The 14,476-nt window shown below is 36.0% G+C and overlaps 1 protein-coding gene across 2 annotated transcripts in view; it reads left to right on the forward strand.

Moving 5' to 3' along the window:
- LOC124721771 (sodium- and chloride-dependent GABA transporter 1) overlaps positions 1-14,476 on the forward strand; it is a 399,373-nt gene that overhangs the window by 326,997 nt on the left and 57,900 nt on the right. For both annotated transcript variants that reach the window (XM_047246882.1, XM_047246881.1), the window contains exons 4-8: positions 340-523; positions 5,145-5,277; positions 7,375-7,509; positions 7,595-7,698; positions 13,567-13,691. In XM_047246882.1, coding sequence (XP_047102838.1) covers positions 340-523; positions 5,145-5,277; positions 7,375-7,509; positions 7,595-7,698; positions 13,567-13,691 — 681 coding nt within the window. The remainder of the gene's footprint in view (positions 1-339; positions 524-5,144; positions 5,278-7,374; positions 7,510-7,594; positions 7,699-13,566; positions 13,692-14,476) is intronic.

Here is a 14,476-nt window from a genome sequence, read left to right on the forward strand (position 1 = left end):
ATTTTTTCTAAAGGAAAGAACAGAAAGTGACTAAATTTTTTGACCATTTTACCTATATACCTGCATGGAATGAGACATGCCATACCCTTTATATGTAGACTTAAATAAAGCCATTAAAAGTGATTTACACATGATGCAATTGTCAATTTTTTTCTTATGTAACTGTTACAAACAATAACTCTGCCTCCACATAAAACAAGAAATTACTTCAGAAAGTAATAAAAGAAGTGTGATTGATTCTTTTAACATTATTTATTTCTCTTCTGTGTTAATTTTGAATGCTTTCTTGTAGTTATTTTATAACAATAAATAAAAAATTGAAATTTCTATTTTTCTCAGATGTTCCCTGGAGAACGTGTAACAATTACTGGAACACACCTAACTGTGTGAATGCTTACGAAAGAAGCAATTTGACTTGCTGGGAAGTGCCATATAACAACACAGCAAATTCAAAAATATGTGCTGTGAATCAATTAAACATCTCTGTGAGGGAACTAACAGATCCTGTTAAGGAGTTCTGGGAGTAAGTCTCATTTTTTACTCTAATTCTGTTTTAATGTCAGCTTGCATATTTCTTGCACAAATATTTCTCTACATGAAGTGTATTCACATTTGTAAATATGGACAACATTCATCTGTATAATGGAATGATGACAATGAAAATTTGTGTCAGACTGAGACTTGAAACTGGATTACCCGCATATCGCAAGTGGTCACCTTACCACTAGGCTATCCAAGCACCACTCACAGACAGACACAAAGTTCAATACATCATCAACCATATGGCTACAGCCTGCACTTGTACATTCATTATAGATATTCCCATAGAGGGGAGATATTTTAATTGAAAGTTGCTTGCCTGCGTCAATATTACAGTGGCTGTGTTGTTCGGAAATACGATGCAGTTTTCTTTCTGACATGTGTGCATGTCTGAAGGAAGAGCACTGCAGCGGCTATAGCCATCATGGAATTGATGAAACACATTCATAGTTGTGAATGTGGACAACCATCAGATATCTAATGGGGCTGGGCTTAAACCCTGATTTCCCACTTATCATCATCAGTTTTTATTTATTTATTTATTTATTTATTTATTTGTTTACTTAGCATCCTTGTATCTCATCATTATAAAAATGATATAGGATTTGTCATACATTGCATTACATAGAAAATAGGACATGAAAAGATTTACAATTATATCTCCATAAATAAATTATTATTACATATAACATGAAACCATATGCATAAAAACATTCATAATAGGCTAAATTAGAATAATAGATGATTACGATTTAGGTTTCAATGAGCATTTTTGGTCATTACTATGAAGGAAATAAGCTACTGTATATTGAATGCTGGTGTTTTAAGTATTCCTTGACACTATAAGAACTCTTGATAATTAACATATTTTTAAGTTCTTTTCTGAATATGTGGAATTATGGTATACTTTTAATTTCCTTTGATAGTGCACTAAATAAAAGTTTTGGCTGATAAAGAACACTTTTTTGATACATAGCTTTTGTGTGACTTTCTCTATGAAAGTCGTCTCCATTTCTCGTTTTGTATTTATGAACTTGACTGTTTAACAAAGAATGTTCCTGGTGTGCCTTCATAAAACATATACTTTCATAAATATAGATACATGGTAGAGTCATGATTTGTAGTTCCTTGAAAACTTTTTTACATGATTCTCTGTGTGTCATATCTCTGATTATCCTTATTTCCCTCTTTTGAAGCACAAACAAGTGTTTGGCCAAACTGGTATTCCCCAAAATAAGATACCATATCTTAGTGTGCTATGTATTAGTGCAAAGTATGAACATAACACAGCATTAATGCTACAGGAATTTTTTAGTATTCTAAGAACATAACAATATTTACTTAATTTTTTGTTTAACATTTCTGTGTGTTTCTCCCACATTAAATATTCATCTAGCCATAATTCTCAAAATTTAGTGTGGGGGGTTTGCTCTTACACTGCCCAAGTTTTAAGTTAGGTCAGATTTTACTTCAGTTGTTATATGTCTGAAGTTCGTCCAGACTATCTTTTTTGTCATTAACAATTAATTTGTTGTTTGTAAACCACATGTTTGCTTCTTCTGTGGGTACTGTGACTCTCTCCTGTAAGTCAGTTTCATTCATAGCTTTGACAAATAGACTGGTGTTGTCAGCAAACAATACTGCATCTGCTGTTGATAAATGGCTTGGCAAATCATTCATAAATATTAAGAACAGCAATGTCCCCAGTACAGAGCCCTGTGGCATGCCATACCTGACACTTTGGTATGCCAATGAGTAGACTTTACCTGCATGCTGTATCTCTACCTTCTGACACCTATTATAAAGATAGGATTTGAACCAATCATGTGCTACTCCACGAACCCCATAGCAATATAGTTTCCTGAGCAGTGAATTATGGCCAATGACATCAAAAGCCTTAGACAGGTCCAAAACCAGGCCACAGTTTAATTCATTTTTGTCTACAGAATTTATGATCAGTTTTAAAAAGTTATAAATTGCTGTGTCAGTTGACCTATTTTTTCTAAAACTGTTTCGCCCTGTAACTAGAATTTGATTTTTATTAAAAAAATAAGACAGTCTTTAATGCAGTACCCTTTCAACTACTTTTGAGAATCCAGATAACAATGATATAGGCCGGTAATTGATAACATCAGACTGTCACCCTTCTTGTAAACAGGCTTGACAATCGATTTCTTTAGTTTTTCTGGGAAGACTCCTGTGCTAAATGACATGTTAATCACATCAGCAAGCAGGAAATCTATGTATCTTGCATTGTTCATTATTACTTTATCTGGAATCCCATCACAGCCACATTTCATTTTATTTTTAACTGATTTAAGGCATTTTGTACCTCTAATGCAGTAACAGGGTATAGAAACATGGTTTTATCATTCATTGGTAGTTGCGCTCTGGAGTTGAAATCACATCTTCCTTGAATTCGTTTTGTTGCGATATTTGTGTAATGTGTGTTGAATATGTTGGCCATCTGTAGTGGGTCCTCAACTGTTTTCCCTTCACTTTTAACTACAAGAATGCTGGTTTTACTTTTTTGTTTACCTATGCTCCTATTTATTACCTCCAAGGTTGATTTTATTTTGTTAGTAGCTTTCCTGATATGAATCATTATTTAGTTTCTTAGCCACTATTATAACTTTTTTATATACTTTCCTGTAAATTTTCACATATAGTTTTAATGCAACAGTATTTTTTACAGATGTGATTAACTTTCGAAGAGTGTGTGCAGATTTTTTATTCCCTGTGTTACCCATGTCTTTGTTTTGGTTTTAATTTTGACTCATTTAATAGGAAATGCAATATCATAACAATGTCAATAATTTGCTAGGAATGACTCAAATTTTTTATCTACATCACAGGTTGATTCTGTGTCCCAGGTTATATTTTTTAACATGTGATTAAAAACCCTTATGCTGTTTTCATTTACAAATCATTTCTCTCTGTATTTTTCATACACCACTGGATCCTTAATAGATATATTATATAATGTTAACGTGGCTACCTTATGATCCGAGAACCCCATCTCTATTACTTCAGTGATATGCTCACATTTATTTTTACAAATACTTGATCAATTGTTGTTTCAGACCCATTTAAACATCTAGTGTTATCTGTTACTGTTGCTGCCATATTATAAGATAAGAACAGACTGGTCAGTTGTTGTTTACTGCAGTTAGTTTTAAAATTAACATTAAAATCCCCAAGGACAATTGTATTTGTTAATTGCAGTTTGAGTTGATTTAGCAGTATTTCAAGGTTGTGGAGAAAAGAAGTAAAATTCCCTGCCTTACCATTAGGCTATCTGAGCATAATTCACGGTCAACACCAGATGTCTCCCCTGTACAGCAATAAACATAATGATTATATGAGTCCAGGTTATAGACATATGTTTGATGACATATGTAAGATTGGGTCTGGTCATTAGTTGGACTCAGATAGCCTAATAGAAAGTCAACTGTTCACTATAAACCAGAAATTGAGATTCAAGCCCAGCCCAGCACAAATTTTCATTGTCATCATTCCATTATACAGCTGACTGTGGTCCATATTCACAACTTCAAACACATTGTATGTATTTTATAATGTCTGTAGTCACTGCAGTGCCTTTCCTTTGGACATGCATGTATATCTGTGTATATCATATGGTGGAAATAAAATTTTTAAATGTGAACAGCTATCAATAATAAAAGTTTTAAAAACCTTCTCGGATTCTCAGCAGGACAGGATTTGTGTAGATTTATTTGATTCAGATTGAAAATAAAGCCTTCTATTACACATAACAAAAATATTTGTTTAATTTTTTTAGAAGGAAACTCAAAAACTGTCAAATGAGAAAACTTTTAACAAGTTGTCATTAAAAATGTGAATAGTAAGTATTTTTTGATTGATATGTTCATTACATTACTGACTTCTTGGACTAGCTAAATTAACTGATACTTCTTTGACCTTATCTCTTCACAAATTTTAAGTAGTTTGATGAGTTATGAATTAAGAGTAACTTAACCAAACAAATACTGGCTAACCAACTTTATGGCATTTAATGAGTTGATCATATACCAGTAATAAGCTGTTGCTGTAACTAAATTCCATCTAAGACTGCAACTCAAGCTAATAATTGCGTGCGTGCGTGCGTGCGTGCGTGCGTGCGTGTGTGCGTGTGTGTGTGTGTGTGTGTGTGTGTGTGTGTGTGTTTGTTTGTGTGTTTGTGTGTTTGTGTGTGTTTGTTTGTGTTTCAAAATGGTTAAAATGGCTCTGAGCACTGTGGGACTCAACTGCTGTGGTCATCAGTCCCCTAGAACTTAGAACTACTTAAACCTAACTAACCTAAGGACATCACACACACCCATGCCCGAAGCAGGATTCGAACCTGCGACCGTAGCAGCAGCGCGGCTCTGGACTGGAGCGCCTAGAACCACACAGCCACCGCGGCCGGCTTGTTTGTGTTTGTGTTTGTGTTTTTGTGTGTGTGTGCATGCACATGTGTACATTTGGGCATGTGTGCATATATCATGAAGTCTGCCAGACTACATATAATTGAGGATTATATGAAAGATCCCTTTGCAACATCAGTATATACCAACTAGCTTTTATTTTATCTTGCCTTTCAGACGACGAGCACTACAGATTTCAGAAGGTGTTGAGCATGTTGGCGGTATTAGATGGGAGCTTGCTGGGACTCTGCTACTTGTTTGGGTCATGTGCTACTTTTGCATCTGGAAGGGTGTCAAATGGACTGGCAAAGTAAACTTTTATTTATATGTCAGACTATTGAGGTATTTTATCATAAAGTATGACATAGCTTTGCTTGTGTAGAATAAATATGGGTTAAGTAACAAGAAAAATCTGTGATTGAAGACTAACACTTTTAAGAATGTAGACCAACACCAATCTTGTAGATGAGACAGCAGGTAAAGAGTAGAATACACAATGTAGTGGCTTTTATTTGTTAGTACTTCTTCTTTAGATTCTGTGTTAATTTAAAGAGATGTAAAAGACAGCTGTAGACGATAATTACCTTTGCCTAATACTCCAGGACAATATGTTACTATCTGGAAGCTAAAGTGATTATTTTACATTATTTGATCACTGTTCATTACTTCACCAATATTGTAAATGTCTCATCAATTATTTCAATGAAATAAAAATATGATTTTAACAACTCCTTAAATTTTAACGATTTCGACATGAAGCCTGAATGTCACTCAGTGATGTGAGAGAGAGTGATTGAGAGTCAGGCTCAATCTCAAAAGTGTTAAGTCCTTTTCTAAACAAATCATCTTCACACTATTTCCACAAATATCAAACAAAGGTAAATATTTGACATGTTTCCTGTTGAAAGTAGTAAATAGAGGAAAAATCATTATGTGATAAGCTACATGAAAAACTTTTACATGGAAGACTGAAATGTTAGTTTTACAATAGAAGTAAATTAGTGTTCATGTAAAAATTTCACAATGAAAATAAATCTGTACCTCTTAAAACAATTATTGTGAAAAGTTCCATTGAATGTTACTGATAATGTAATGGAGGATATAATTAGATCACATCTACTGTAAAAACTAAGTAATCTGGTTTAGTAGTTAAGATAAGGGACAAATTGGAGTTTCTTAAATTAGTGTAGGGAAATGACAGGATGCTTCTTTTGACAAGGCCATTTCTAATTTTTTTCTTCATCCTTGCCCAGTTCCAGTACTTTGACTCTAAGCAAGTTATCTTTTATCTTCCTCCCACAGCAAAAACTTTTTTTGGTAACTTTCAAGTAAATTTTAACCACAGTTATTGTCCAATTTGAATGTCTGAGTCAAATTTTGAATGAATTATTACCCCAGAAGAAAACTACATGAGAAGTCTTGATCTTACAGTAAATGAATTACCTGTCAATGAGTTAAGTTTCAAACACTGTCAACAAAATAGGTGTCACTGTATATAATGTGACATCTTACAGTGTTTAGCATGATATAGAAACTAGGACACACAGTTAAATGATTTGATGTTTTTAATGAAGATGATCAAAGTATGGAAAATTCTATCCCATTTAAAATTTCTAGTATAACACTGTGGGATAAGATTGTGGTTAACAGGACAGTGGAAACTATATCAGAAGTTAACATTGGATTTTTCTTTTGGATTTTATTTAACTTGAAATAAGAATATGATTCTTCTCCAGTTTAAAACCTTGAACTAACACCTATGTCTTATTTGATACTCAGCTCTAAAGAATATCAGAAGACAGCTAATATTTAATGCCAGTATGAATGACATATGCCAATGACCTTGCCATAGTGGTAACACTGGTTCCCATTAGATCACCAAAGTTAAGCACTGACAGGCTTGTCTAGCACTGGGATAGGTAACCATCCAGTCTGTCGAGCCCTGTTGGCAACCAGTGTGCACTCAACCCTTGTTAGAGAAAACTGAGGAGCTACTTGATTGAGAAGTAGCAGCTCCAGTCTTGTAAACTGGCATATGGCTGGCAGAGCAGTGTGCTGACCACATGCCCATTCATATCTGGATCCAGTGATGCCTCTGGGCTGTGGATGACACAGCAGCCAGTTGATACCGGTGGCCTGTTCAGGCAGAGTTTAGTTTAGTTTTTAATGAATGATATATGAGTGAAGTTCACAAATATTCAGTGCACCTTATTATTTTCTTACTTGAGGGAAGCCACAATGTTTCATAACAATCCAGACAATTTACTTTAATATTTTGAACTGTTGGTTGTATGATTCATCAGTTCAACAGAGTACCTGACAAACAAATGTCTCTTAAAACATATCATTCATAGGGTTTACAATTTTCTACAATAATAATAATTAAATTTTAATTTTTTTACTTTAGGTGGTGTACTTCACTGCTCTGTTTCCTTATGTGCTTCTGACTGTACTCCTGATACGTGGAATTACATTACCTGGAGCCGCTGAGGGAATCAGATTTTATATCAGCCCGAACCTGTCCAAATTGCAGGAGTCTGAGGTATGGTGACTTAATAAAAAAAAATAATGTAGTTAATTTATTTGTCGAATTCAATTCATTTACAAGGTTATTTCATATTTCATAGGTATGGATTGATGCTGTCACACAAATATTTTTCTCCTATGGCCTTGGACTTGGCACACTTGTGGCCTTAGGAAGTTACAACAAGTTTACTAACAATGTTTACAAGTAAGTAATAGTCTTGTTTGAACATATCTAAGATTTTAATGTTTTTGCATTCAATATTAGTCATATTGCCATTAATACACTGAATAAACATTTAAAGTACTCAGCACTGCAAGTAAATGATCTAGAGACACCAGATATTACTGAAAAGAACTATTTAATGTTTTGATAATAATTAGAATGAATCCTCTCCATTATACATAAAAATATATAAATTAAACAACACATTCTGAACCAAAAAGCTCGTTGTCCAATCCTTGAAAGCCCAAGGGACGTTGACTGGCCACTGTGTCATCTGCTGCCTTGTGGTATCATGCAGATGGATGTGATATGGAGGGGCATGTGGACACTGTACTGCTCTCCTGGGCATTTTGGTGTCCTTCCAGACTGTGAAGCCACTATTTCTTATTCAAGTAGCTCATCAGTTCACGCGATGAGGTGGAGTGTACCCTGTACCAGTCTTCCCACCAAGGAAACAGTCCTTGGCAGTATCAGGAATTGAACCTAGGTCCTCCAAATAACAGCCAGTTATGCTGACCATTCAGCTACAAAGCAGACTATGTTGATCCAGTGGACCTAAAATAAACAAATTTTCTCAGATTCGTTTTAAGTAGCACAACTGATTAAGATTTCTGTAGCAAGAAATATGGGGTGCTAGACGTAATTTGGTAATGTTTATATTCTCTTGTGACTCTACATGCAACTACTTGTTTGAATATTTCAAAAAAATTATAAAATAAGTGTAAATTGGCTCTTACTGGAACATAAGACTGTTTGGGTAATCTACTACTATACACTGAGGTATCTGTCCAAGCCAACATACGCTATGTGGCAAAAGTCTCCAGACATCCCACTAAATATGCTCTGCATGATGTCAGTCAAAACAGGGTATATAAGTGTAGCCACATATGTGTCTTCTGCCAGAATAAGATAATGGTAATAATTAAGTGAATTAAAATGAAGCATGGCTGTATGTAACCACAAGTTGGATCTACAATCCCAGAGATTTCATACAAGTTACATGTGCCTAGGTCAGTTGCTAATGAGGTTACTGTTAAGAAAACAAGTGTTAAATGAATTACTTCTCTGATACACTTAAGAAATTAACTGATAGGGGCCACTGACTATAAAGCATGCTGGTATATGGAAACAGTTTAAGGCAACATTATGCTCCTCACACCATACCAACAGTTTGTAAATGGATCTCTGCTGTATTGGTGTCATAATCCTCCTGGCCACAAAGCAAGGTCCATTAAGTAGTAATTCATAGAAAATCTGGTGGATTTACTGGCATGTATTGCTTAAATTCAGATCCTGAATAACAGCATACATCTATGGGATGGGAACATAGTTTTTCATGACAACATTAATGGATAAAAGTTTCTTTCTTTCCTTTCCATAATGAGGGATAACTGATACCTCCAGCGACTTCCTTCATTACCATCATCAGCAGTAGCAGTTGACTGTCATAATTGAAGATGTGGTATTTTAGATCAATAGCAAGATCAATTCTGTAATGGTGATAGCACAGGAAATCAAGGAATTTATATATTCTGCCATTGATTATGTCAATCTCTATAATGGAGGAATGCTAGTAGTGGCACCCAGACCCATTGGAAAATAAGAAACTCATTATTGAACTTAGTGGTGATCATGATACACATTGAATTTTATTCTAGAATCTGTGGAGGCTTTAATTTTTTTCATTTCTTGAGAGAGGTTTAACTTGCTGATTCTTGATTACCCAAACTGTTCTTCACAGATACTCTAAGATGGGATCTTATGATAGAGAAGTCATTCACAGTGCAATCTGAACACCAAAATAAATAACACAGTTAAGAGGTCATTTCCTATCTTATCATCAATGAAAACAATAAAATAAATAGTCATGTATGGTGTAAGGACTGTGATTTCCTTTTGGAAGGACTGTGATTACCACTTCTTTTTGTCCTGAAATGTGTACTATCCTTTTGGAAGTCTTTTATGTATCTTGCATAATATCTTCATTTGTCGTTACACTTTTGTGACATCAAGTTCAAACTAGCATTACCACTCATCTATTTCCTTCCTATAACAAATAATTAAAATAAAAGAGAGGCAACCACTGACCTATTATCATTCAGAATCAATCACCATAAATAAATAGTGTATACAAATAAGAGTAGTTTTCCTACAGTTAAACAAACCCTTCACCAGAATAGCAATTACTTTGCAGTGTGTTCTACCTCCTCAACTATTTGTATACCTGTTCCATGTACTATTACACTCAGCTGTGCAAGTGTGTACAACATCTTCATTACACTCATATGGTAAATGTGTTGGTAACCTTACTCACCTTGCATATCTCCTTGACTCATCTTGCCTCTTCTGTACCCATCCTCATCTACATCTTTCTTAAGCTTATGAACTGTTCACAAATCTCACCTCATATACTTTCCTAGTTCAGTATAACATACAGTTCTGCTACTTTGTTCTTCAAGTGTTATCTGCATGACTGACTTGCTGGTCTCAAGTAGCTACATCATTGCCCCATTGGCATTCATTTTTTGTACTTTTGGTCACCATCATAGCCCTTGAAAGAACACCTGATTCCAAAACAATATAGTGGATTCATTTTATATGTTTGTCTTGTTGCTTTTTTCACCAATCTATATTTTTGGTTAGCTGAAGCATTACATTCTGCTTCCCTAATAGCCACGAGAGTCTGCTCTTCCTTGCCAGTGTATAGAGTAAGAATTAAAGAACATGGAGGCAGATATATTGAGTGTTGTACACTTTGTGTTCTTCATCATGGAGTGCACTCCAAGATCTTCTTTTTTCCAAATACTGCCATCTGACCAGTTCCAATCAAGCTGCAACATCAGGACAGGATCCGGAAAAATCTGTGTGTGTGTGTGTGTGTGTGTGTGTGTGTGTGTGTGTGTGTGTGTGTGTGTGTGTGTGTGTGTGTGTGTGTATCCGAGCTGCAGATTATTATAAAGAGTATGTGCATACAGACTAGGTTCCCAGATAAGCGAGTCACCCTAAAACTTTGTAAGTAATAGAACACAGTACATTGTCCTAAATGCCAAGTGCTCATCACAGGCAATGATGTCATTAGGAGAGCCCCAGGGAAGTGTGATAGGACTGCTCTTGTTCTGTACATACAGAAATTATCTGATGGACAGGATGACCAGCAATCTGCAGCTGTCTGCTGATGATGATGTGGTGAATGGGAAGGTGTCACTGTTGAGTGGCTGTAGGAAAATATAAGATGACTTAGACAAAATTTCTGGTTGGTGTAATGAATGACAGCAAAATAGAAAATATAAACATTAGTTTCAATAGTTTGAAAAAACACTGTCTTGCAAACTGGAAATAAGTCTAGCCCCCACTTTTAAAACTTCAGGGCTAGGAAAGGTTTCCTATTCTTAGTCCCCAAAACCATTATTTTGATAATCTAACCCCTGAAATGTTTAAAATAATAATTATATTACTATCAAATGTAATAAGTATTAATTTTATTATCAACAAACCCACAGCTCCTGTATAAAAGAATGTGCATGCAGTTCATGGTGCAGCAAATTCTAGTGATCTGTGAAGATAAATAAAGGCACATCTGTAGCAATGCTCTGGATATTTGTAATCCAGCTCTTTCATCTATTCTGCCATTCAGATGCAGTATTTGTAGTCTCACAATGAAATAATGTTTTATTGTTACCTGCCTGGTTTACAATACATCCAGGCTCCTTTGGCTTAAGTCTTCACACATGGTTCATTTTAATAGCGTAAGTAGAATGCCATGATGTAACAGACCACAGTTTAGTCTACAGAGCATAGCAACAACCAGCTGCATTTCCATGGTTCACATTATACATGCTGTCCCAACAACTCTTCACCATGCACAACATTTAAGGTTTTTTAAATAACGTAGATGTACAGTCACACAGTGTTTTCTACTTACTACATTTTTAAATTACATTCTTCACATTGTACATAAGAAATATTCCACATCTGTGGTCATCAGATTTTATGTAGGATTAAGTTCATTTTGTTGTAATATGTAAAGATACCATGCTTGGCTGATTGCTTGTAACATTGCAATTCTTTAATATACAGGGTGTTACAAAAAGGTACGTCCAAACTTTCAGGAAACATTCCTCACACACAAAGAAAGAAAATATGTTATGTGGACATGTGTCCTGAAATGCTTATTTTCCATGTTAGAGCTCATTTTATTACTTCTCTTCAAATCACATTAATCATGGAATGGAAACACTCAGCAACAGAACGTACCAGCGCGACTTCAAACACTTTGTTACAGGAAATGTTCAAAATGTCCTCCGCTAGCGAGGATACATGCATCCACCCTCCATCGCATGGAATCCCTGATGCCCTGATGCAGCCCTGGAGAATGGCGTATTGTATCACAGGCATCCACAATACGAGCACGAAGAGTCTCTACATTTGGTACCGGGGTTGCGTAGAAAAGAGCTTTAAAATGCCCCCATAAATGAAAGTCAAGAGGGTTGAGGTCAGGAGAGCATGCAGGCCATGGAATTGGTCCGCCTCTACCAATCCATCGGTCACCAAATCTGTTGTTGAGAAGCATACGAACACTTCGACTGAAATGTGCAGGGGCTCCATCGTGCATGAACCACATGTTGTGTCGTACTTGTAAAGGCACATGTTCCAGCAGCACAGGTCGAGTATCCCGTATGAAATGATGATAACGTGCGCCATTGAGCATAGGTGGAAGAACATGGGGCCCAATCAAGACATCACCAACAATGCCTGCCCAAACGTTCACAGAAAATCTGCGTTGATGACGTGATTGCACAATTGCGTGCGGATTCTCGTCAGCCCACACATATTGATTGAGAAAATTTACAATTTGATCATGTTGGAATGAAGCCTCATCCGTAAAGAGAACATTTGCACTGAAATGAGGATTGACACATTGTTGGATGAACCATTCGCAGAAGTGTACCCGTGGAGACCAATCAGCTGCTGATAGTGCCTGCACACGGTGTACATGGTACAGAAACAACTGGTTCTCCCATTGCACTCTCCATACAGTGATGTGGTCAATGTTATCTTGTACAGAAGCAACTTCTCTGACGCTGATATTAGGGTTATCGTCAACTGCACGAAGAATTGCCTCGACCATTGCAGGTGTCCTCGTCGTTCTAGGTCTTCCCCAGTCACGAGTCATAGGCTGGAATGTTCCATGCTCCCTAAGATGCCAATCAATTGCTTCGAACGTCTTCCTGTTGGGACACCTTCGTTCTGGAAATCTGTCTCGATACAAACGTACCGCACCACGGCTATTGCCCCATGCTAATCCATACATCAAATGGGCATCTGCCAACTCCGCATTTGTAAACATTGCACTGACTGCAAAACCACGTTCGTGATGAACACTAACCTGTTGATGCTACATACTGATGTGCTTGATGCTAGTACTGTAGAGCAATGAGTCGCATGTCAACACAAGCACCGAAGTCAACATTATCTTTCTTCAATTAGGCCAACTGGAGGTGAACGAGGAAGTACAGTACATACTGACGAAACTAAAATGAGCTCTAACATGGAAATTAAGTGTTTCCGGACACATGTCCACATAACATCTTTTCTTTATTTGTGTGTGAGGAATGTTTCCTAAAAGTTTGGCCGTACCTTTTTGTAACACCCTGTATATACCGGTATAAATGACAATGTATGATTTGCAGACAGTAGACACATCCAAGAATCAATTCAGGGAGAAAGAAATTTATAATACTTATCAATTTTTAATAAAAAAAACGGTGACAGTGGAATATTTTTGGAAAATGCATCATTGTGTTCAGAGCACTGATTACTTTATTTTCTTCAAAATACTTATTTTTTCAGGGATGCACTTATTGTCTGTTCTGTGAATTCAAGTACTAGTGTCTTTGCTGGTTTTGTCATCTTCTCGGTAGTTGGATTCATGGCCCATGAACAACAGAAGCCAGTTGCGGAAGTAGCAGCTTCAGGTAAACAATAAAAACTAATTCAGTCTAATGGAAAAAATTCTCTAGTGTGGTTATAGCACTGTTCATTGCTTCCTCCCAACTTACGGTATCTTATTTCATTCTCTCTGTTCTTTTGCATGCTTATTACCTATATATCTGCTGTGAATCTATGTCTGTTCATCATACAGTAGCTTGCATTATTCTGTGGCCATAACCCAACAACAACATCCTCCAGATCCAAATTTTCAGACAATTTTGCATGTAATCATAAAACCTGAAACACTCCCAGACAGATGCCTTTGATTTGTTTTATATATTTCCTAATTCCATTGTGCTCTGTTAATGATCATTACTCTGCATACTTTTTAGTGGTACCTAAAATCATAAGGCATTTACTGCTATAATTTCTTTAACTCAATACATGCATAATACTTAAATGTTTTTCAATATTTCATCAAATAAAGGCAATTTTAGCTACATGTCTCTCTATACAGCACCTACCACATATTTCTGTTGTATCACTTCTACCATTAGTTTTCACCTTCTTATTTTCAACCTTTTTTAACTTCTTTTAGTCCCCCTTTTTGTCTCCTTACCATACAACTATGAATGTCTGCTCATTCTACCGCCATCACTTTCAAAAACTGTCCTTTGCACTGGCAGAACTCCAATATCACATCCTCTTTCTGAAATCTTTTCTGGCACATAGAAACCCACATAATGGGCATACTATTAAAACTGGCATCTTCAAGTGTCACCCATCCTACCGAAAGAACCTCCACCTTTTCCAGTTCCATCAGTCCCTC

The sequence above is a fragment of the Schistocerca piceifrons genome, chromosome X (genome assembly GCF_021461385.2).
Source record: "Schistocerca piceifrons isolate TAMUIC-IGC-003096 chromosome X, iqSchPice1.1, whole genome shotgun sequence".
Lineage (NCBI taxonomy): Eukaryota > Metazoa > Arthropoda > Insecta > Orthoptera > Acrididae > Schistocerca > Schistocerca piceifrons.